Source organism: Taudactylus pleione, unplaced genomic scaffold, assembly GCF_031769625.1.
Source record: "Taudactylus pleione unplaced genomic scaffold, aTauple2 ptg000130l, whole genome shotgun sequence".
Taxonomy (NCBI): Eukaryota; Metazoa; Chordata; class Amphibia; order Anura; family Myobatrachidae; genus Taudactylus; species Taudactylus pleione.
This window is the reverse complement of record NW_028284532.1, coordinates 4,784,217-4,807,899: the sequence shown is the minus strand read 5'-3', so window position 1 is coordinate 4,807,899 and position 23,683 is coordinate 4,784,217. Positions and strand designations below refer to the sequence as shown.

General features: G+C 42.5%; 1 protein-coding gene across 4 annotated transcripts in view; it reads left to right on the top strand.

The window, feature by feature from the left end:
• Positions 1–23,683, top strand: part of GLS2 (glutaminase 2) — a 130,448-nt gene that overhangs the window by 80,136 nt on the left and 26,629 nt on the right. For 3 of the 4 annotated variants that reach the window (XM_088473152.1, XM_088473155.1, XM_088473153.1), the window contains 2 exons: positions 9,608–9,666; positions 13,057–13,089. The exons of the other annotated variant lie outside the window; for it this stretch is intronic. In XM_088473152.1, coding sequence (XP_088329278.1) covers positions 9,608–9,666; positions 13,057–13,089 — 92 coding nt within the window. The remainder of the gene's footprint in view (positions 1–9,607; positions 9,667–13,056; positions 13,090–23,683) is intronic. 4 annotated transcript variants of the gene reach the window in all.

The following is a 23,683-nucleotide window of genomic DNA, read 5'->3' as shown; positions in this document are numbered from 1 at the left end:
TTCCGCGATCTGCATGCGAAAGCATGCCAGCAAGCGGGGCGTCCGCCGTTGCAGGTCGGACCACCTGCGCTCCAGCTGGCCGATCTGGCGGCGTGAGCCGAAGGAACGCAGGCGGCCACGTACCTCCGCATATGCGGAACGCTTTTCCCAATTGGTGATGGGGCGAGGCTGGCTGGTGATCCGCCTGTCCATCACCTCGGTTAACACCATCAGCTCGCGCCTGGTGAATGCCGAGGCTCTCATGATGGCAATGGTGTATTTTATAAAAAACAATTTTAATAAAGACCAGAAAAAAAATTTGATTGGCTAAGGTATTTGGGTAATTAACAGGACAAATTCTATTGGTTAGTGTATGAGTCATGTGTTCGATAGGGCCACAAATATATTGCGAGTTATGATAGGCTTGATGTAGTGACATGCGTAAGCTAATTTAAATAAAGAAATGAACCCAGTAAAATATGCGTGGTTAAAAACAAAGAAAACAAATGGATAATTGGCTCAAACATGTATTTTGACAAATAAAAGCGAATGTTTAAGCCGTACGTATTCTGCGGGTAAACACAAACATGGACAAGAGTAAAGTTTATTGCATTGCAAACAAAAAAAAATAAAAAATTGACGACCAATTAAGATAATTGATATATTGATTGGCATGATACGATTGAGGGAGGTAGGCAGAATAAAGGAGCAGGTAATCGGAATCTGACAGGCCCACTTCTGGGTTGGACTTGTGCGTGCGTTCCATGCAAGCCACATTGGGGATGTACGCTCGATATTTGGCACGCTCGTTAGTTAGAGGAGGGGTCGGTAAAGTTTGGGGAGGATGTTTAGATGCGTTCGAAATTACGAGCGAGCGCTTGAATTCACATATTTCTGTACGTACGCCGAACGTACGAACGCCCACTTGCGTCCGGGTCTGAATGAGGGCCAATGTTTTTACTTTTAGACAGCAGTCTCATACATGTATTTTGCCAGTGCAGAGTTACAACAAAAAAACATAACACTTAGGTTATTTTAGCAGCAGTCTGAACACATGTAAAATAAATTTGTGACACCTAGTGCCAGTCATACCAGTCAGCCAATTTCATACATACCGCACAGGGCAACCGCGACCAGCACCACCCACTTCAGACCCTCGATGTGGCTCCCTCTCTCCTCTGTCCTCCGACTGCCCCCTCCCTCTTTCTCTCATGAGCTTTATACTATATTTCCAGTTAACCCAAAGGGGGAATATTAATTTATTTAATATTTGTACGTGCTAGACACTAATTGGGTATATGTCTTAACCAAAATATAATATGTTATCTTCTTATTCTGTTCCCCTGTAGCTACTAATTCTTGCTTCATGTGGGCCAAGGCCATCTTCATTAGCTCTCTTTGTTTATAAAATCTGAGACTGACTGTCTGCTCATTTCTGCTCATATTGAACTTGATTTTAAACTTCCAAGTCCTTTCTATCTGAACCATAAAAAAACATGGCTGCCTCATCAGTTCTAACTTATCCATATCTCTGCAGTTAATCACAGCTACATAGAAATAAACACTAATCTGTATATACTTTTTAATACATTATATAATATACTTTAGATCAAACATTAAACAAAATGACTGATGCAACAGGGACTCATCTATTTACTTTGGAGAGGAAAAGGGTAGGCCTTATACTTCTCCAGGCCTGAGACCATTCAACAAATGAGACACAGCTGAGCCTCACACAGCTATACTAATACTGAATATCATCCTAAACATTTCTATATATTCTACATTGCAATATAAGGGAAAATAAAGGAACATAAGCATGCATATATTTGTGAATTGCTGAAGGAATATGTACGACCACATATTCTTGCGTTATCAGTTCCATCCTCATGAACCTTCATCAAACCGAAGAAAGTTCATATCTCTCATAAATTGCATCGTCTGATTTCTTCTTAATGCATTGGAAAATCTTCTTGAAGCATTTCACTAATATAGAGAAAATCAACAACATTATCAAGACAAAAAATATTAACCTTCCCAATATGTACATAATATTGCTTAACCAATTTCCAACCCATGCAAACTAGGTACTGGGTTTCGACTAGGTGAACCAGCTGTCGGGAACTACACCCTCACGTTTATTTGTTCCGCAAATTCATTTTTAGCCGAGTAACTTAATTTAACCTTTATTTTATTTCTTCTGTATCAGAAGAATTTGTGATGTATGTATAACACTTTAACCCATATACTGTTTGTAATGTGACACAATATCCAAAGCTACAGCTGTGTGCTACATTTTAATTGTGTTTTATTGCTTGAAACTCTCTTACCACAATGTCGTGATATTGTTTATTAATTCCCTATGTACCAAATATTATTATGTTACCAAATCCCAAACCAACCTTGTAACGTTGGGACAGTGTAAAGAGGTGCTTGTACTTTTCCAAATACCATTTGTATCTCTATTTACCGTTCTTACACAGTAATTATTTAATGTTTCTTTTAGATTTTTCTATTGTGCTACCTTGGCATCAGGTAGCAATGCTCTTATAAAACCCATTTCAAAATAATTCACCAGTAACCATTTATAAGTCTTATGCCCACAGATATAATATAACCCCTGTGGTAGTGTCATGGTTTATTAGACATTGTGTTAGAAAAACATAAGGAACATTACAACGGGCACTCGTTTCATCCATGATTTCTTCTTGCTTGGTACATTCTGCGATACGATTACTGTATGTTTTATTGTACCCCTACATTTTTTCTGTTATTACACAGTTTATTAATGCACTCACGCATTCTTCTTTATTAGGTTTTGTGTATTTAATAATTTCTAAAAGATCCCCAAACAAGTTTAATTCTGTAAGATTGTATTACAAACACTGGTTCCTAAATAAGTACCTTCAGCCGTACCATTTTGTTAATACACATGATGATGTCCTGATGATACCTTGGATACCTTGTTAATTTTAAACGTAGGGAACCTGTGACATTATAAGGTTCAAGTGTGTGAGTTCCACATAGTGAGTGAAGGGTTGTTTGATTTCAGTGCAATGAGATAAACATTAGCACAACATTCCCTGAATGACATGGTGACTACATACCCAACAATCAACTTTATTGTTCTTCCTATCAGCTCATGATAAGTGTTAAGGGACGAAGTGTCAGTTTCTACAGAGGTACTGTCTTTGTACCATTTTATACCCTTTTTCTCTGAATTTAAACCACAGTTTTTACATATACACCTTGGAATTGTGAGACAAACCTTCACACCTTTGCCTTACTGTAATGGCTCTTCTTTTCCAATATTTCACCAGATACATCTTATACCTAGTACCAGTATAAGTTCTTATTTACCTGTATTTTGTTACTTTTATATATTTCTTTTTCAAACATTTTAATTATTTTTACATATAGGTTATTAAGAATTGTTCACCTTGGTCTTTTGACCATCCTCTGATCCATACCTATACCTGGGAGTATCAGTGGTAAAATAAGTGTGTGCATCTTTTATGACTCTTAATACCCTGTCCCTTATAATTATGGGTTTTAAAATAGGAGTGGAGTCTATCAATACGACCCCAGCAGTACCCCTAGGATAACTCTCCACACCGTCCTCGTCAGTCACCAGTCCTTGACAACCCTCATTCACTAGAAAAAATAAAAATTTAAAATGCAACAAAAATAACTGTTCCAATTAATGGATACACAGAGGCTTGTTCACACCTAGCCATCTTGCTTTTTCTTTGTCCACAATCCGCAGAACACTACTAATAATGTCCCCAATTCTGTGAACCTTATCTTGGTCTGAACTGTGGCTCTGATCAGGCCCATTATCAAATAAGTTTATTAGATTTAAATCACAGTCAATGTCTTTATCTACGTCTTCTCTGGTTTTAATTGACCTCACCGCTGGGTCGGAAACCTTCTTGCAGTGAGATTTCGTGAATCCAATTGTCCTTTTCAGCCACATCGATGTTGTTAGCAGAACCTGGAATGGGCCTTGCCATAGATCTATGAGACAACCAGAACATGAGAAATTTCTCACCATTACATAGTCTCTAGGCTGGACTCCATGACAAGGTTTCTCTGGGAGTCTCTTCATAAGCTTTCCTTGCTTTTCTTCAGATGCTGTGAGAATTGTATAACATAGTCCGTAGTTAAATCATATAACAGTGACAAGTCCGTTGCTGGACTTACAAAAAGGATAGGCAGTTTTCCAAAAAGTAGCTCATAAGGCACAGGTTAAGTGGCTGCTTTGGAGTGGTGTGAATGCTATACAGAACCAGAGGTAAAACCACCAGTCAACTCATGGCAGTCTCCATACCCACCTTATCTAACTTTGTATTTAATGTTAGTGTTTACACATTCAATTTTGTTTTTTATACCTATATATTGACATATTGCTTGTAATACCTTCCCTGTAAAATGTGTACCTTTGTCACCTTCAACAACCCATGGGATACTATATCTGGGCACAAATTCCTGCACAATTTCTTTGCTGTGAATGATGCTACACATGATGTAGGATTTCTGTGACAACATCTGGAAACTGTGAAGTACTCATAAACAATAAATGGTTAGATAAATACAAGGTATCCAGGACACATTGAACCTGCTAATGATAGTGAGATTAGTTGCAGGAAGGACACGGACATCAGTAATAATCATCAATTGAATCAGCTGAAACAGATCTAACATTTCACTTCTGGGGAATAGTCATAAACAAATTGTTGATTAGAATAAACAGGCATAACTATAACAGTAAGCTTAGACATTAAGTCAGCTTCAGAGACAATAGTCTGTGAGATACAAATCTTGGTATTATTGATTAAAATAAGCAAGCATAGATATAGCAATAAGCCTAAGCGTTACATCAGCATTGTCATCACCAGAGACAGCAATCTCTGGGGTTCAAATCTTGAAAAAAATAAATAAATAAAAAGACAAAACAGGGAGATGAAAGGTAAGGGGGTTTGGGGAAGGAGGGCAGGGGGAGGAGGAAGGAGGAGAGCTACGATTAAATAACAGCTATGAGGGCAGGGGGTGCCGTTAGCTGACTAGTATTTCACACTGTAGGTATCATTGCTTAGCTTCTTAATGCTACACTGAGAGAAATTACAATTGTTTGATGAAATAAATTTGGCCAATTTGGATAAAATAATTGCTGCTTTAAAAAAACTTCTTAAATAGATTAAATGTGCCAGACATTGGTAAAAGATCTGGTGACCATTTAGAAACAAAATTCACATTCTCATCATCATACAAGTCTTTCATAATTGCATACATACTTGTCATTCCTAATCACATATGCTTTTGTTTTATTATTCCTAGATCCCGCATTGCGCTAATCTCATTCCCCAGCCTCTGTTTCCAAGCTCTAAACAGTTTTTCTTCAAATAACCACCCTCTTAACTCTTGGCAACTCACTCGATGCCATACACGAGAAATGTCTCTCTTTTTTTTTTCTTTCTCTGCTGCAAAAATAAATCTCCATTTTTTTTTCTCAAATAGCTAATCTCTAGACCTTCAAACGGAAACACTCTTCCAGCTCCTCATATAAGCTTTACACTTGCAATGAGAAACTTAATTCTTTCTTAAGTACAAGTTTTGTTAGTGGGATTCTTATACAATTTCATGGTAAACTACCCTGGTTTCATTAACCGTTTCACCAAACCAATTCCTTCTCACCTTCATTCAAACAATCATTACCATCCAGGTGCTTCACGTGCCATTTCCCCATACTCTGTAGCTTATCAAGCTACAATCAACCTGTGCACATTAAAATCACTTGCTCTTACCCTCTATCACTTACATGAACTCCTTTCAATCCCAAACAAGTACTCAGACAATGAAGCCTTTTAAAAAAACAAATGAGGTTAACTTTTTCTTTCACTTTAAAATTGTGACACGTCTGTCAAAATGAAAACCTAAAAAAACCTACCCTTGTGTTACCTGTCTGCGTTATCAGGTCAAACACCTTTCATGTACAATCTGACTAACAGATTTGTACTTCAGTTACCTGGTGCCTCCCCTGTCTTCGTTATCAGGGTTTCGCGCACCTGTTACACCTGTGACTATACATATACCTTGTGCACCTGCCCTCATTATCAGGTTTTTCACATGTACCGTGCTTATCTGTCCTTCGTTATCAGATTTAGCACTTTTACATCAATATTATCTTGTTTTTAAATATCTGCAGATCGATTTTACACTATCTAGCCATGCACATGGACTTCTCTTCTTTATTTATAATATTACCCTCGCAACTCCCACATAAACAGATTCACGTCTCAATACACACCGTTCATAAAAGACAATAAAGAAAATAAAAAAAAACACCTATGTCACCAATGCCCATTACCTCAACCTCTAAATAATTACTTAAAAACAACAAAAATCTACACATTTATCTGGTACAGAACAGGGACGGAGAAAAATAAAAACTGGTTTGCACAATTTTTTCTTTGGAGTGAGCAGATATCAATGCAATTCTTTGATACTTACAAGTTCAAAACATTCCATTCTCAAGAAATTATTATAGCATTACAGTCTATCCAATCCAGTAATAATTTCAGAAATCCCGTACCAATAAAAAGAATAATGCAAAGACAATCACTCAATTTGCAAATTTAAAGTCCATCAATATCTTACACTTAACATATTTCAGGGGAAAATGTTGTGCAGGACAGAAAATAACTTTCTCTTATCTACTGGTGCACTGCCCAGACTCTGAAGGAGGGAGAATCTTCTGTGATGGAAGGAAAAACACAATTTTCTGACAGGCTACAAAGATATACTTCTTATCATACTATCAAAATAACGGGGAAAAAAAACTTCTATCAAGAATACTTAAATCCAAAACACTCATTTAATACAACACAATCTAACTTACCACTATATCAAAGACAGAGGGAGAGAAAAAATCAAAAAACAATACCGTACTTTAAAAAAAAAAAAAAAGAGTAAAACAACTCACTGCCATGCATTCTCCCTCAATCTCCGACACAGTGGGCGTTAACTGTGTGTATCCAAGTCACAGCACGAAAATGTATTTAAATGACAATGTTTTTACTTTAAGACAACAGTCTCATACATGTATTTTGCCAGTGCAGAGTTACAACAAAAAAACATAACACTAAGGTTATTTTAGCAGCAGTCTGAATACTTGTAAAATAAATTTGTGACACCTAGTGCCAGTCATAACAGTCAGCCAATTTCATACATACCGCACAGGGCAACCGCACTCAGCACCACCCCCTTCAGACCCTCGATGTGCTCCCTCTCTCCTCTGTCCTCCGACTGCCCCCCTCCCTCTTTCTCTCATGAGCTTTATACTATATTTCTAGTTAACCCAAAGGGGGAATATTAATCTATTTAATATTTGTACGTGCTAGACACTAATTGGTTATATGTCTTAACCAAAATATAATATGTTATCTTCTTATTCTGTTCCCCTGTAGCTACTAATTCTTGCTTCATGTGGGCCAAGGCCATCTTCATTAGCTCTCTTTGTTTATAAAATCTGAGACTGACTGTCTGCTCATTTCTGCTCATAATAAACTTCCAAGTCCTTTCTATCTGAGCCATAAAAAAACATGGCTGCCTCATCAGTTCTAACTTATCCATATCTCTGCAGTTAATCACAGCTACATAGAAATAAACACTAATCTGTATATACTTTTTAATACATTATATAATATACTTTAGATCAAACATTAAACAAAATGACTGATGCAACAGGGACCCATCTATTTAATTTGGAGAGGAAAAGGGTAGGCCTTATACTTCTCCAGGCCTGAGACCATTCAACAAAAGAGACACAGCTGCACCTCACACAGCTATACTAATACTGAATATCATCCTAAACATTTCTATGTATTCTACATTGCAATATGAGGGAAAATAAAGGAACATAAGCATGCATATATTCATGAATTACTGAAGGAATATGTATGACCACATATTCCTGCGTTATCATACCGATGGTTGCATACACTTCCTGGAGATGACGTGCGCAAGTGGGCATCTTAAGACAGGGTAGTGGTTGTCTGCATACACAAAGCAATTGCACGCCAAGACATAGGGGGTGTGTTAATGCCTTGCTGTGCGATCGCCTGCCTTCCCAAATTTGCATACGCATCTAGCGTGCACGTCTGAATAATGTCGTCTATTCCAAGCACATTAAAGAGTCTTTCACTTTTTTTGAAAGATTCCTCCAGAGGATCTGACCCCAGCAGATGCACACAGTATCTCTTTCCAGAACCGGACAGAGGCTGTGGGAGAGGGATTGTAAGATCCCTCTCTTGCGAGAATGCCTCCATTGGCATAAAGCGGTTTACGCCATCTGAACTTCCATTTTCGGAGTTTGGTACATAGAGGTCAAATCATAGTCCCCATTGATATGAATGAGGACTACGGTCTGCAGAGCTTTTGCAGGAGATTGCTGTGAAATCTACTGCATATGGCTATTACTACATAGTGGGGAAACAAAAAATTATGCAGAAACTGCTAACTTTGAGTGCATTCAGTCCAGATGTCAAATAGAACAAACTGTCCAGACTAGAAGTACTCACGGAAATCTGTAACTGAAAATATGGTATTACAAATGTTCTTGCAGTCAGCGTCAATGACTCAATGACAACGGTCCGAGTGCACTTCTTCAACAAGTGGCTGAAGAAATCTCAGATATTACCACGGACATTGAGAGGTCTGCATACATATTGGTTAAATTAATTAATTATTAAAAGCACACGTGTCAACAAATAAAAGTAGACTAGACAAACACAATAGAAATATAAATGAAGTTGGGCGTTTTATTCCAGTTAAAACGAACCATGCAAAAGGGACTGGTTATAAGGCTTTGTATAAATAAAATACATTTTATGAACTGTCTCCTTAAGGAAGACTAATATGTAATAAAAAGAACAAAGTTTCCTACATATCATCCGTTTCGCAGACTATAATAGATAACAAGTATTACCTTGATTTGGCTAACTGCACACAAATGTAAACACAATGATAAATATGTATTTATGTATATTATTAGTAACACATCTATACAATGCAACTTGTATTTTATGTTTGCTGGTTATTTTATATATGTACATGGAGAAAGATGGGACGAGCACAATAGAAGGTCCTTGCTTTTGGCTAAATATATAGTCATAATAGAAATATTGATTGTGGTTCATAAATATTCAGGGGCAGAACTACAGGAGACAATGGAGGCGCCTGCTGCCGGGCTCCAGCTCTGAAGGGGCACTTCCTCCATTGTCCACAACATATTCACCCCACTTAGGGCTGTAACTATAGACCTGGTGTGTACCATGGCACCCCTTCCCGGCACCTGAGAAGCCACCATACACTAGTGGAGAGCTCCATGTAAGACCATCAGCTGCTGCCTTCGTCTATCTATAGCCTGTCTACATGGGAATTGCTACATTATAGTGTCAGCGGCTGTAATGGGGGGGGGGTCAGGCACCAAATTATAACTTGCCTCCGGGCGTCTGGGATGAATTTCCACCACTGTAAATATTAGTATTATAAACTGTTGTAATGTTAGTCAATGAAAAGGTGTCTGATATAACTAACAAGGTTCACTGATATGTATCCATTTTATTAGAAAAACCGCACAACCCCATGGTGAACGCTGGAGCAATTGTCAATTGTTCATTGATTAAAGTGAGTATGGAATCCGCCTCATGTATAGTTTACAGGCAAATGATACACATGTTGATTTGATGAAATATTGTACATTGTGATATGGGGAAAACTATACAAGTCTAATGAATGTAGAATTGAGGTTTGATAAACCAGTTCTTGTTGAAGATAAAATGACCCACTTCAGTGTATCCCAAAGTTATCTGATAGATGGCAGATTCATTTATGTAGAAGGAAGTGTACTGTATGTAATTTCCAGCTATCACGTGTGACCGGTGTGTTCCCTTGATTATTATACACAGAATAAATAGTATCCCATATGCAAGTAATGTTGCAGTATAATTTTCCCTTTTTTTAGTATTTCAAGTTTTAAAGATTAAGTACTATCATAGGTTTTCCCAGAACACGCTTTCATTAAATCCAAAGTTAACAGTTTTCTCAGTTACCATTTCTACATTTAGTCCTGACTATAATCTCTATTTCCCTAATCCAGAGGTTCCAAACTCTGCCATTACAGTCCAGGGGGTGAATTTACTAAAGTTCGATTTTGTTTTCTGTTCAATTTTGCATTCGATTTTTGTTCAATTTTTTTTTTTTATGACGGGATTTACTAAATGCAAAATTGAATGTCAAATCGAACAGAAAAAGGAATTTGAAATGAAATCGAATTTCAGAAAAACATCGATGTTTTCACATAGAGGACAATAGGATCCCTTCATTTACTAACATTCAATTTGCAAATCGAATGAAAAACTAACTCAAACTGCAAATCCCCAAATGAAGAGAATCTTGTACAGGCTACGGATTTTGTAGCAAAAGATGGACATGTTGTTGTCTATCTTCAATGATTCAGATTTGCTGATTCGTTTAACCCCATTAATATGTACGTCATGTGGCCCTCAAACACTACTTATAGGTATGTTAGGAAGAGTGTCCTAGGAAACACCTGATACTACAATTTATATGTTGTGAACTTAGGGCCTGATTCAGAGCCGCTCGTAAGCGGCCGCTCGTTTGCTCCGAGCGATGTTTGCCCAACTGCGCATGCGTACGGATCGTTATACGCATGCGCGAACCAGTCAGTGCGGTCGAAATTCATGTGCTCGCAAAATAGCGAATGCCTGATAATTTGAGTGACAGAAAGAGGCGATTGTGGGTGGTAACAGGGGAAGGTGCTTGAAAACGGGGAGTGGAGATCCGAACGCAGGCGTGCTTAAAGGTCAAAACGGGCGTTTTATGGGTGTGCATAATTAAAACAGCAGCGTCATTGACCACGTCACTGGGTTATTTTCTAAACAGAACTGCTCGCAAAATTGTGGTAGCAAAAACCAGCCACAAGAATAGCGAGCAGTTCATACGCTGGTCGATGTACTCGATTAATCTAATAAATAGAGGACATGACGTAGGATGCGAGCGGCCAGGGGGCGCAGTTTTCCAAAAAACGACCGCAAGTTTTGTTCGCTCGTTCAGACCTAGAGGCGTGAACAGACCGCAAAGAGTGAACGGTTCATTTGAATAGCCACCCCTATTTTCTGGACGAGCGAGCGCTAATTGCGTCCGGCTCTGAATCAGGCCCTTACTTCTTTGCTTAGTGGAGAAGATTCTTCATCTTTTGTTTTGAAAAGGGAAATTTATGCCAAATTAAGTTGACACCCAAACCATGGGCTAAGCTCTTTCTCCACACTCTCCACACTGTTGGTTTAGTGGCTAACTCTATATTAGCAAATATATAATTTAATCATAAATCTCTCTCCACTTGTACCCAAAGTCAGGTATCCTAAAGTCTTGGATACATGTTGGAGGTATAACAAAGCCAAGGGTATTATTTTCAAAATGTGCTAGACCGTGTCTGATTCTGATCACCAATAAACTGGCAGATAAAAAGCATAATGTGGGTACAGATCCTCTGTTATCTGCCAGTATTCTTAGTACACCAAAGCTCTTTTCTTCTATATTTGTTGTCACATCTAATAAATGCCACCAAAGCACTTACCCAATGGCACTGGAGATCTTCTGTGTCAGTACTGATAAGGAATGGATCTACAGAATGTCCTTTTAGGATAAATGTTACTTCTTTTTTTAAATATCTAACAATGGGTCTGATTCAGAGCTGTACGCTATGCCAATGTTTTTGCAGTTTAGCGTTAATCAGAAACTGCGCATGTGTCTAAGTCGCGCTGCATATGTTTCTAGGTGGCAGTGCGCATGTGTCTAGGTGGTACTGTGCATGTGTCTAAGTCGCACTGCGCATGTGTCTAGGTGGCACTGCGCATGTGTCTAGGTGGCACTGCGCATGTGTTTAGGTGGCACTGCGCATGTGTCTAGGTGGCACTGCGCATGTGTCTAGGTGGCACTGCGCATGTGTCTAGGTGGCACTGCGCATGTGTCTAAGTCAAACTGCGCATGCATCTAGATACATTACTGTAGTCACTCGCAGTGACTATTTGCAGTATGAATGACAGTCAGGGAGTATTTGGGAGAGGCATTGGGGAGTGGCAGCAAGGAAGGCAGGCGTGTCATGACTGTTTAAGGGATGTGTCTCACCCTGTGACTGCTATCACGTAGGAGGAATATGGCTCCAGTGTCTCAATTCCCACAGCCATTCTGCGGGACCATAGACTCATTCACAACTGCAACAACTGAATGATCTGCGACCGATGCTGCGTCTTTGTACACAGATGCTGCAACATTACGCAGATGCTTGGATTTGAAAAGCCGCAATTGGGCGTCTATATACATCTCCCGATGCCTGCGAAATTTGCATATTTTTGCATAGCATCCGTGCACACATGCAGCAGCATTAGGTACATCTCATGGCCAGTCCTGGGATCTACAAGCCCTTTCCACACGTTATATTACCCTACCACTTTCACCAGACATAACACCCCTACAATGGAAAACCTCCACATCTATGGTTTCCCCTAGCAGGCTTCAGCTACAAAATTATGAGTTTGAAAAATCTCCGTAATAACTACCAAAGATGATCCCTCTCTTGGGGTCCTCTTTTGCTTGCAGTTTCCACAATCATTCCAGCCTACCAGTGGCAATATGTTCATCCTTGTCAGTGTGTATTGGAAAAGTGCTATGCATCCATGTGCTCTTTGCTTGTAAACCCTGTTTGAAAACCCTATGAAGCAGGGGTGTTCAACAAGCGGCCCTCTAGCTGTTGTGAAACTACACATCCCAGCATGACCTGCACAAGTTTTGCTATTAGGGCATGCTAATACTGTGGCAGGGCATCCTCGGATGTGTAGTTCCACAGCAGTTGAAGGGCCACATGTTGAACACCCCTGCTATAAAGAATGAAATAAAGGGAGTATTCTGCACAACTCTGTTGCTGTGTTAATGAATACAGACACAATATTACATGTTCTGGGATACTAATACCTGTTTTTATGCCTCTATATTTAGCAAGGTTCTACCAAGGCAGAAAAGTTTGATTATGTAAGTATGCCACATTTCCATCACTCGGTATAAGGTCAGTCTACTTATGTTAGTGTGCAGGTATATGCTTTATAAACACAGAGATTGGGGGCCTGAGAGTTGTGCACAATGCCGTCTGTGTACGGAACTCACAATTTGTCACAGATTGCACATGTGTAGGGTCAGGGCAAGGAGAGACTTGTATCATTAAGGTGACTTGAGTAATAAATGCTACAAGTCTCTCCTTGCCCTGACTCTTTGTTACGGATATGCACTTTATTAATGGATGCTTGCTTGGTGGTTTCGATGGTGGATTAAAATGTCTGTTGTTTTGCACAAAAGGATGTGCTGGCTCTCTCCGTTTAATACAGTAACATTTTGTTATTGAAGTGTGTGTTACTGGTCTCAAGTGGAATATATGTGTATATATATATATATATATATATATATTGACACGGTCAGGATAGGGGTCCCTCTCCTGGGGTAGATGGACTCCCTCTTTACACACACAGCAGTCGTAGAAACAGGATACAAGTCTGGGGTTCTCGTACAAACTGGTCGGCGCCAGTCTTTATTGTGCCAAATGACTGCAAACATAAACAAAACATAAACATAAGTCATAGCCCGGCTGGGCACTAGCTACACAGCAGATTCCCTCTCTATAATAGTGGTAGGGCCTATTGTCCTCACCATCAACAAAACATGTGCACAGTACTTACAAGGAAAGTAACAAAGTGTCTCTGAACAGGCTAGTCTGCCTGCTCTCCCAGGTGTGAGACACTCAGCTACAAACAAACCCAGCTTATATTAGCCATTTCCATCTGCAAGCCCTAATGAGCCTGTTACCAGGCTGAAAGGCCCAAAACCTGGAGTGGCCTGTGGATGGAGCCCTCCCTCTCCTCACATCCACACCCCAGGACTAAAACAGGCTTTTCTCTAAAGCCGACATTTCTAGTCTGTTTTTCCCAAACAGACTTCTCCTGGGGGTTTCAGAACACATATGACAGGAACCTAGGACATACATAGAAGCCATTCCACACTTTGCCAGTGCTTCTATCACATATCCCCCCCCTTTGTTTCGACCTGTGGGGCGGAACAACTGCAGCCCCCAAACAATGGACACGTGACAAAGCATCTGCATTGGCCAGCTGGCTTCCTGGCCTGTGTTCTACCGTAAATTTAAAGGTTTGTAATGCCAAGATCCATCTCGTTATTCTCGCATTACTGTCCTTGTTTTCTTACATCCACTTCAGAGGGGCATGGTCAGTGATCAATCTGAACTTTCTTCCCATCAAGTAGCACCTGAGAGTCTCTAATTCCCACTTTATGGCCAATGCCTCTTTCTTGACCGTAGCATAGTTTCTTTCATGTACATTTCATTTCCGGGTTAAGAAGAAAATCGGGTGTTTTTCACCCTCTTTGCTTTTGGACAGGACCACTCCGATGCCTACATCAGATGCATCGGTTTGTGCAACAAACTTTCTGTCAAAATCAGGGGTCATCAGAACTGGTTGGGTACATAATGCTACTTTTAACTCCCGGAAAGCCTTCTCTGCTTCAGGACCCCATTCCACCATGACTTTCTGTTTGCCTTTGCTAAGGTCAGTCAGTGGGACTGCAATGGTGGCAAAATTGGGTATAAACCTCCTATAATACCCAGTGATCCATAAGAAGGCTCTCACCTGCTTTTTATTCAGGGGTCGTGGCCAGTTTTGGATTGCCTCAGTCTTATTGAGCTGTGGCTTTATCAAACCTCTGCCAGTGGTGTACCCAAGAAATTTTACTTCTTCCATCCCCAGACAACACTTTTTTGGGTTGGCTGTCAAACCTGCCTTATAGATGGAGTCCAACACTGCTTGTACTCTGGGCAAGTGAGACTGCCAATCAGGACTATGTATGACCACATCATCCAGATAAGCAGCAGCATACTGTCTATGGGGCCTTAGAATCCTATCCATCATTCTTTGAAATGTAGCAGGTGCCCCATGTAGCCCAAAGGGCAACATTTTGTATTGAAACAACCCCTCTGGTGCAGAAAAAGCTGTCTTTTCTTTGGCGTTCTCAGTTAACGGCACTTGCCATTACCCTTTGGTTAAGTCAAGAGTAGTTAAATACCTGGCTGTCCCCAGCCTTTCAATTAGTTCGTCCAACCTAGGCATAGGGTAGGCATTGAATTTTGACACACTGTTCAATTTCTGGAAGTCATTGCAAAACCGCACACTCCCATCGGGTTTTGGAATGAGCACAATGGGACTTGACCACTCACTATGCGATTCTTCAATTACACCCAACGCTAAAATTTTTTTAATTTCCTTCGACACTGATTCTCTTGACACTGATTCTCTTTGGGCTATTGGTAACCTATAGGGCTTTAGGTTAACCTTAACCCCTGGGTCAGTGATTATGTCATGTTTGATGACCGTGGTTTTCCCTGGTAGGTCAGAAAACAGCACCCTATTTCTGATCAGAAATTCCTTAACTTCCTGCAGTTGACTGGCTGACAGGGTTTTTGCCACTGTCACTTCGGGTACCATGGGCCCGGGGTTTACTAGAAGGGCTCGGATGGCTGACAGTGCTGCTCTATCCAGGGTTTTATAAGATTTACATGGTATATCTGTTCTGGCTTTCTTTTTCCCAGCTGGTAAACTTTATAATTGACCTGCCCCACTTTTTCTAAGATTTCAAAAGGTCCTTGCCATTTAGCCAAAAGTTTACTTTCTACTGTGGGAACCAACACTAACACTCTGTCCCCAGGAGCAAAGCTGTGTAAGTGAGCATTGCGGTTGTATACCCTCTGCCGTGCCTGTTCCAAGTGTTCTCTTACTATCGGCACCACAGCAGCAATTCTTTCTTGCATTTGAGAAACATGCTCAATAACTGTTTTATATGGACTGGACTGCCCCTCTCATGTCTCTTTGGCAATGTCAAGTAACCCCCTTGGATGTCTCCCGTACAATAAATCAAAAGGGGAAAACCCTGTGGATGATTGGGGAACCTCTTTTATGGCCAACAGCAAATAAGGTAACAAGTAATGCCAATCTCTACCATCTTTGTCCACTACTTTCCTTAGCATGTGTTTTAAAGTTTTATTAAACCTCTCCACTAACCCATCGGTCTGGGGATGGTACACCTAGGTTCTTAATTGGTCAACATGCTGCATAACGCCTTCGTGCTTTTTGACATAAATGGGGTACCTTGGTCAGTCAGGATCTCCTTAGGTATTCCCAACCTGCTAAAAACATGGACTAATTCTTTAACAATGGTCTTGGTTGACGTATTGCGTAATGGTATCACTTCCGGGTACCTGGTAGCGTACTCCATTATCACCAGAATATATTGATGGCCCCGGGCAGATTTCATTAATGGCCCAACCAAATCCATAGCTATTCTTTCAAATTGAGCCTCAATAATGGGTAACGGTACCAGGGGACTTTTGAAATGTGGCCTTGGAGCATGATACTGACATTCAGGGCAGGATGCACAATAGTCAGATACCTCTTTATGGACCGCAGGCCAAAAAAACCTCTGCACAATTCGCTCAGTAGTTTTCTCTACCCCTAGTTGGCCTGCCGTTATATGACCATGGGCCAGATCTAACACTGTTATTCTGTATGCTTTGGGAACTATTAATTGTTTGACAATATCTTCCCCCTTCTTAGTCACCTGGTACAACAAATCCTGACATACTGCCATGTGAGGATATGACAAAGGAGTATCGGGGTCTGTGGGTTTACCATTAATCACCTTGACATTCTCCCTGGCTTTTACCAGAGTAGGGTCATTCAACTGCTCCACGGCAAAGACCTCTCTCCTGACCTCTAAATCAGGCAGGCGGGCTATGAGCTCAATAACCCTCCCCACCTCAGTGGGAAGCACACCATCATACTTTGCATTCTCTAGTTCGCCAATCATACTAGAAAAAGGGAACATCTCTGACTCTGCTACTACATCAGTAACCCTCTCAAACGAGTCAGGGTGATTTACCTCTGTGCAAAATCGGCTTTCCCACAACTTCCAGAAGTGAGCAAAGTCTCTCCCCAATATTGCATCATACATTAAGCCTTGTACCAAACCCACAGAGATTAACGCAGAACCACATGGTGTTTCTATGTTCACTTCTGCAGTAACATAATACTGGGTATCCCCATGTATGCAGGTCACACCAACAGTTTTCTCCTTACGCTTCAAGGGGTTCACCAGTTCAGCCTTCACAAGTGTAACCAGGCTACCAGAATCTAACAGAGCCTCTACTCGATTGCCTTCTACAGTGAGTATACACATGTGCTTATCTGTCTCAACCTGCCGGTCAGCAGTACAGACTGGTTGTGCAAAGAAAGACATCCTGCGGTTGACATGAGCAGTATCACATTGCATAGGTTCAGAGGTAAGCGAACAATTAGCCGCAATATGGCCGAAACCACCACATCAGAAACATTGAATTACATTGATATCTAGTTTTTTACGGGGTAGGAACCTTCCTGGCCTGGCTGGCCCGTCTCCAGGTTCTACATCCCCAGTCTTGAATACCTTCCACCGCTCAGCACCCTTCTCCCCTGGAACAGTCTTACCAGTGTCAATGGGAGTTCGCCAATGCACCATCGGGGCTCGGTGGGACATACTCATCAGCTCCTCAGCCGCCACATAACTCTCCACCAGCTCGACTAGTTGGTCTGCGGACAGGGTCTGCATGGCTCACCTACTTGCGCAGAGACGCAGGTAGCGATCGCAGATACCGGTCCATCACGACTCTTTCCACAATCTGTGGTCCTGTCAGCGTCTTGGGCTGCAGCCATTTTGTGGTTAGATGGACGAGGTCACGCATCTGTGAGCGTGGAGGTTTTTCCATTAGGAACTCCCAGCGGTGGACTCGTTGGGCCCGAACAAATGAGGTGACTCCCAAGCGGGTTAGGATCTCCCGTTTTAACTTTGCATAGTCCTTGGCATCATCCAGGCATAAATAAAAGTAGGCCTTTTGTGGTTCTCCAGACAGGAAGGGTGTCACAAGACTTGCCCACTGCTCTTTAAGACACTTCTCTCTTTCGGCGGTTCTTTCAAAGGCCATAAGGTACGCGTCCACATCACCACTCTGGGTCATCTTTTGCAGAAAGTGACTGGCCCGTTTGGTGTGAGTGTTAGTTAGCAGAGCAGGGGAATCATCTCCAAACTGGACTACAAGCTGTTGTACCACCTCTTTTAAGGCCTGGCTGTTTTTTGCTATGGCCTGGCGAGTTTCCTCAATGGTGACTTCTTGTTGCCTCTGAGCTGTCTCCAAGGCCAATAGTTGCACCTGGGTGGATCCTGCTGAACCCTGGTAGCTTCTTGCTGAATTTTGTTCGTTTCCTGCTGAGCTGCCGTAGCTTGGAACAAGGCTTTAACAATGTCTTTCATTTTGTCCTGGGGTGTAGGTTGGAAGCACCCTATGGACTTCAAAGGACACAACTTTATATCCACACCGACGAATTGGTGTCTGTCCCTTTAAATTTTAAACAAAATTTTTTTCCTTGCTGCAATTTCAGTGTGTGATTGCCCGCATTCTCCACCAAATGTGACACAGTCAGGATAGGGGTCCCTCTCCTGGGGGTCTTTACACACACAGCAGCCGTAGAAACAGGATACAAGTCTGGGGTTCTCGTACAAACTGGTCGGCGCCAGTCTTTATTGTGCCAAATGAATATAAACATACACAAAACATAAACATAAGTCTTAGCCCGGCTGGGCACTAGCTACACAGCAGATTCCCTCTCTATAATGGTAGGGCCTCTTGCCCTCAACATCAACAAAACATGTGCACAGTACTTACAAGGAAAGTAACCAAGTGTCTCTGAACAGGCTAGTCTGCCTGCTCTCCCAGGTGTGAGACACTCAGTCACAAACAAACCCAGCTTATATTAGCCATTTCCAGCTGCAAGCCCTAAAGAGCCTGTTACCAGGCTGAAAGACCCAAAACCTGGATTGGCCTGTGGATGGAGCCCTCCCTCTCCTCACATCCACACCCCCAGGACCCAAACCGGCTTTTCTCTAAAGCCGACATTTCTAGTCTGTGTTTCCCAAACAGACTTCTCCTGGAACACATATGACAGGAACCTAGGACATACATAGAAGCCATTCCACACTTCTCCAGTGCTTCTATCACAATATATATATATGAGTGGTTTAATAAGTGCGGTAATAAGACCTCTCACGTGTGTAATGTTCTCTATTTCATTATAATTTCCTGTTAGGCCACAGACTCACGGCCATTAGACTGCGCCTTATATCTGTTATACTGTCCCAACATCAGTTGTAAGATGGCAGGAACATGGTCAAACATTGACATGCAGGCGCGCCAGGCCCGGGTAAAAGGGGGCATGGCCTAATTGCGGGAGGTGTGGCTATGTCCCCTTGGGCAAAAAAATAAATACATATAACATTTTTGCAGCGCCAAGAAGCGGTGTTGCACGCTGGGGAGGGGGGCGCTGTGAGCCCCCTCTGCCCGACGCATAGCCAGTGGGGGGCATGATCAGTGTGATCGCTCCCCCCCACAGGCATATGAGACTGCTGCAGTTTCCCAGAGCAGCACAGCACACAGCAGCGTGAGCTGCTGTGATGTAACAGGGAGGGGGGGGGGTGCCAGGGTTTTTCTGATGAAATAATAATCTCAGTGGATACCGAACTGGGGTACAGGAAAAACTGTTCACGCTGGGTACCGAAGCCACTCACAGAAGTTCATAAAACAAATAGGATGGCATTGTCTCTCGTGCATATAGAGAAATAATCTTTACCACGGCTTTACTATTGATTATATGTATACAGTGTATATATATATATATGTTGAATAACTTTATGCAATGAGCTCTTGCTACCTTATTTATTGAACCATTGAACCACCCTCATGCGTGTGTGTGTGTGTGTGTATATATATATATATATATATATAAAAAATCACATGATTATATTTATTTTTATATCATTATGTTTATAGTGATTTCTAACATTCCATTTTTCTATATTATTTATTTTATTTTTTATTATGATGATTTGCATTTATATATCTATCTTTATTATATTATTTTATGTTTTTGCTGCATATATCATTATATATCATGAAATCAGCCAGTTCAAACTAAGGGCCTGATTCAGACCCACTCGCGAGCACTGAGCGCTCGCAAGCGGGTCGATGGTGGCCCAGTGCGCATGCGCACGACGGAGCTGGCTCCTTCGTGCGCATGCGCGAGACCCGGATAGCGACGGGCAAGCCGTCGCTCCAGGTCTCGTACCAAAGGGGGCGTGCTGTCGATGTTGAGTGACAGCATGCCCACTTTGGTGGGCAGGCCGGGGGTGTGGCTGGCCAGACGGAGGCATTCCCATGGGAACGCTTACCGTCTGGGGCCGGCCCCACTGACATCACAAGTGATGTCAGTGGGAGTGCTTTTGGCTCTGGTAGAGCCGAAAGCTCTCTTGGGCTTGCGGCAACGAGACCCTACCACAAGGGTCTCGTCGCAAGCCCGATGGTCGCGATGGTCTTGACCATCGCGACCATCTTCCTGGCCACTCGCTATAGCTGTGGGTGGTCACCCACAGCTATGTGAGCAGCCAGAGGCCGTTCTGCAAAACCAGAGGGCCGACCTTGATTCAGAGCGAGCGCTCTGTCAGAGTGTCCGGCTCGGAATCACGCCCTAAGTGCAGTTGAATCCTCTTAATTGAGCAACTAATTGCCAGTATAATAGAATATAAGGATATCCCTGTACCATCTATCCTTATGCCTGCCTTTTGAGAAAGATGCCTAATGTGACAGTAAAATGCGTCAAGGATACCGGTGCCTGCTTTTTACAGTACCTACGGAATGTGATTTTGCCCTATTGTGACACTGCTACCATCAGGATAGGTGTACATTTCCCGCTACACTGCCACCACTATATACAACAGTTGGCTTTGTAAGCTGTTGGGTCTGAGACACCCACCAGATGGGTACTTGTTGTCGCCTTTTCATATCCCAGAGGTTAGTCTAGATAAACACTTACAGAAGCTCTGTGCTCACGGGATGCAGTCAGGAAGCCGACGGTCGAAATTTGCACCAACTGTCAAATCCCGGCATTGTACTAATGACAGGCATCGAAATTCCGACACCTGTCATTATAACTACGCCGGGAGCCCGACGCCCGGCATACCTAGCGAAGGTAAGCCGGGCAGCGGGCGCAGACAAATGGGGAGATGGGGCAATTGCCTCCAGGACCACAATTAGGGGGGGATTCAGTTCAGCATGATTAACAGCCCCGGGAAGGATTTCCTGGAGCTATTGAATTCACTGCGCTGTTATCCCAACTAAAGGATTTCTTTCGGAATCTGACTAAAGTGTTGGCTGCGATGCTGTTTTTCAGCTTAGTGCGTCGCTAACAACATCCCGGACGGCACTTAAGTCTAAAAATGCCGGTTAGCATGCCCAAATACCCAGCTTAAGGCGCACTAACCAGCCTCTCCCAACTAAGTGTCGGGTGCGGGGAAACAATTGAAAAGCTCCGAGAATGCCTTCTCAGCGCTATTTACATCACGTTCAATTAAAATGTCCCCTTAGTGACATCAATGCTCCTCCAGGGTTGTAATAAGTGCTTTTACCAGTGCACAATATGGGGATGATTGGCCACATCTGCCAACACATTGTGTTCTTGGGAAAGTAATGTGGATCTCTGTCCCTATACAGCCGCTTCTGAAAGTAGTTACCATCACTATCGGTGTGCATTTGCACAAGCTCCAGCCTTGGTGCAAGAGATCCACGTCACTTAGCCTAGATGAGAAAACCTTATTACCACCTAGTTAACCCACTTTCCTATAAGAGGAGATGGCGCTGAGATGGGTATGCCTTTGAAATGCCCCTGGTTGCTCAAATTTGCTTATACAGTACTGTAAATCAGGCCCTATATGTATAGAATTCCAGTGTAACTGTTTGGAGGATATCCTGCTTTCCGTCATACATCAATTCTTTCCCCAAGCACAGGCAATATGACAGACAAACTGTATCCAAAGGATTTTTTGTATTCAATAAAAATGATCCCATATGATGACTGGAATGGGCCAGTTTGACTTTGATTATTCAATGGCAAGTTCTTCATACATAACGTTCAGTACAAGTTTCAATACACACATTATTATTTTAATTATGAATTATCTGGCTCTGAGGTACAATACACAGGGTATCCCAAACCCAACAAATAGGTAATATAATTATAAAAGCTGGTAAAGTCCCTAGGGCTCTAAATGGTAAATTGCCAACAGAAAATAATATAATGGAAAATGTACTTCCCTTTGTGGTTATTTTTGTGATGCAGCAGAAGACTCATCTATATAAGGAGAAATAGAAAATACCACAATAGTGTGTTACCTTTATAATATACAGGAGTATAAAATATTGAGCTCTTAACACCTTAGAGTAGAATAATGCCAGAGATAACAAGGCGTAGAGGATAGCAGAATATATTAAACGGTAGCCATATATATAACGATAAGCTCACTGGGAGAAAACAATAAGCTTATAAAAGTCACATTACAACATGAGCTCAGATAGAGCAAAAACATGAAGTGTTTCAGATTAATGTCACTATAAAGTACTACGGGCATTGCAAAGGGGGACCCACTGGGCAGCTGGCCTGGGCCCTCGATCAGTGGTGTCCCTCCCCACAGTGACACCCCATGCGGGGAGGGTTGTAGTGGGCACAGCGGGAAAAAAGTGTGTGGCCTCGCAGACAGGGCTGTGGCTTCACAGGCAGGGGGCATTGTCTCGTGGGCCAAAACCCCCATTTTAGTCACTACGGGGGTCCCAGAAGTGTGCCCCCGGGGAACACTCTGTGTGTAGTGCCAGCTCCCTCACTGTGTCAGGAGCTGAGTGCTGCACATAATGCTACAGTGCAGCACCCAGCTCCTGTCACTGAGAAGGAGTCAGCACTTTGGTGTTACCCCTCGATGGGCCTAGGTAATTAGTATCCCCCCTCCTCCCTCTCTGTACACATTTACACAGGATCGGCGCTAGGCTTCCCAGTGCCAGTCCTGTGCTGCACAGCCGAGCCCCTTCCCTCCTCCTGAGCGCTTGCCCAATAGTGCCAGGAGGAGGGTGGGAGGCGGGCGGGCTCAGGCTGTGCTAACACACACATCGCTGCCGTGCGGCAGCGACGTGTGTGTTAATCAGCAGCCAGTGAGAGTCAGATAGACTTTCATTGGCTGCTGCTGCTGCTGCTGCACACACATCTCTACCAACGCTGGCGGAGATGTGTGTTAAACAGAAGCCAATGAGAGTCAGATAGACACTCATTGGCTGCTGCAGCGCCCACTGCAAGAGCCGGCTCCTGCAGTGGGTAATGGGAGACACGTCATGACGTCTCTCCCATAATGCAGAGTGCGCCAGCCCGGGAGGGCTGACGTGCGGACGTCGCGGCGGTGGGCGCGGGAGCCGGAGCAGGAGTGTGGATGCAGGTAAGTTTTTTATTTTCATTTATTTTTTTGCTATGTATTTGGGGGGGTGGCACCTCTACTGGGGGCAGTTATCGGGGGGACTACTACCGGCTGCAGTAATTGGGGGGACTACTACTGTGGGCAGTAATTGGGGGCACCACTGGGGGACCTCTACTGGGGGCACTAATCGGGGGAC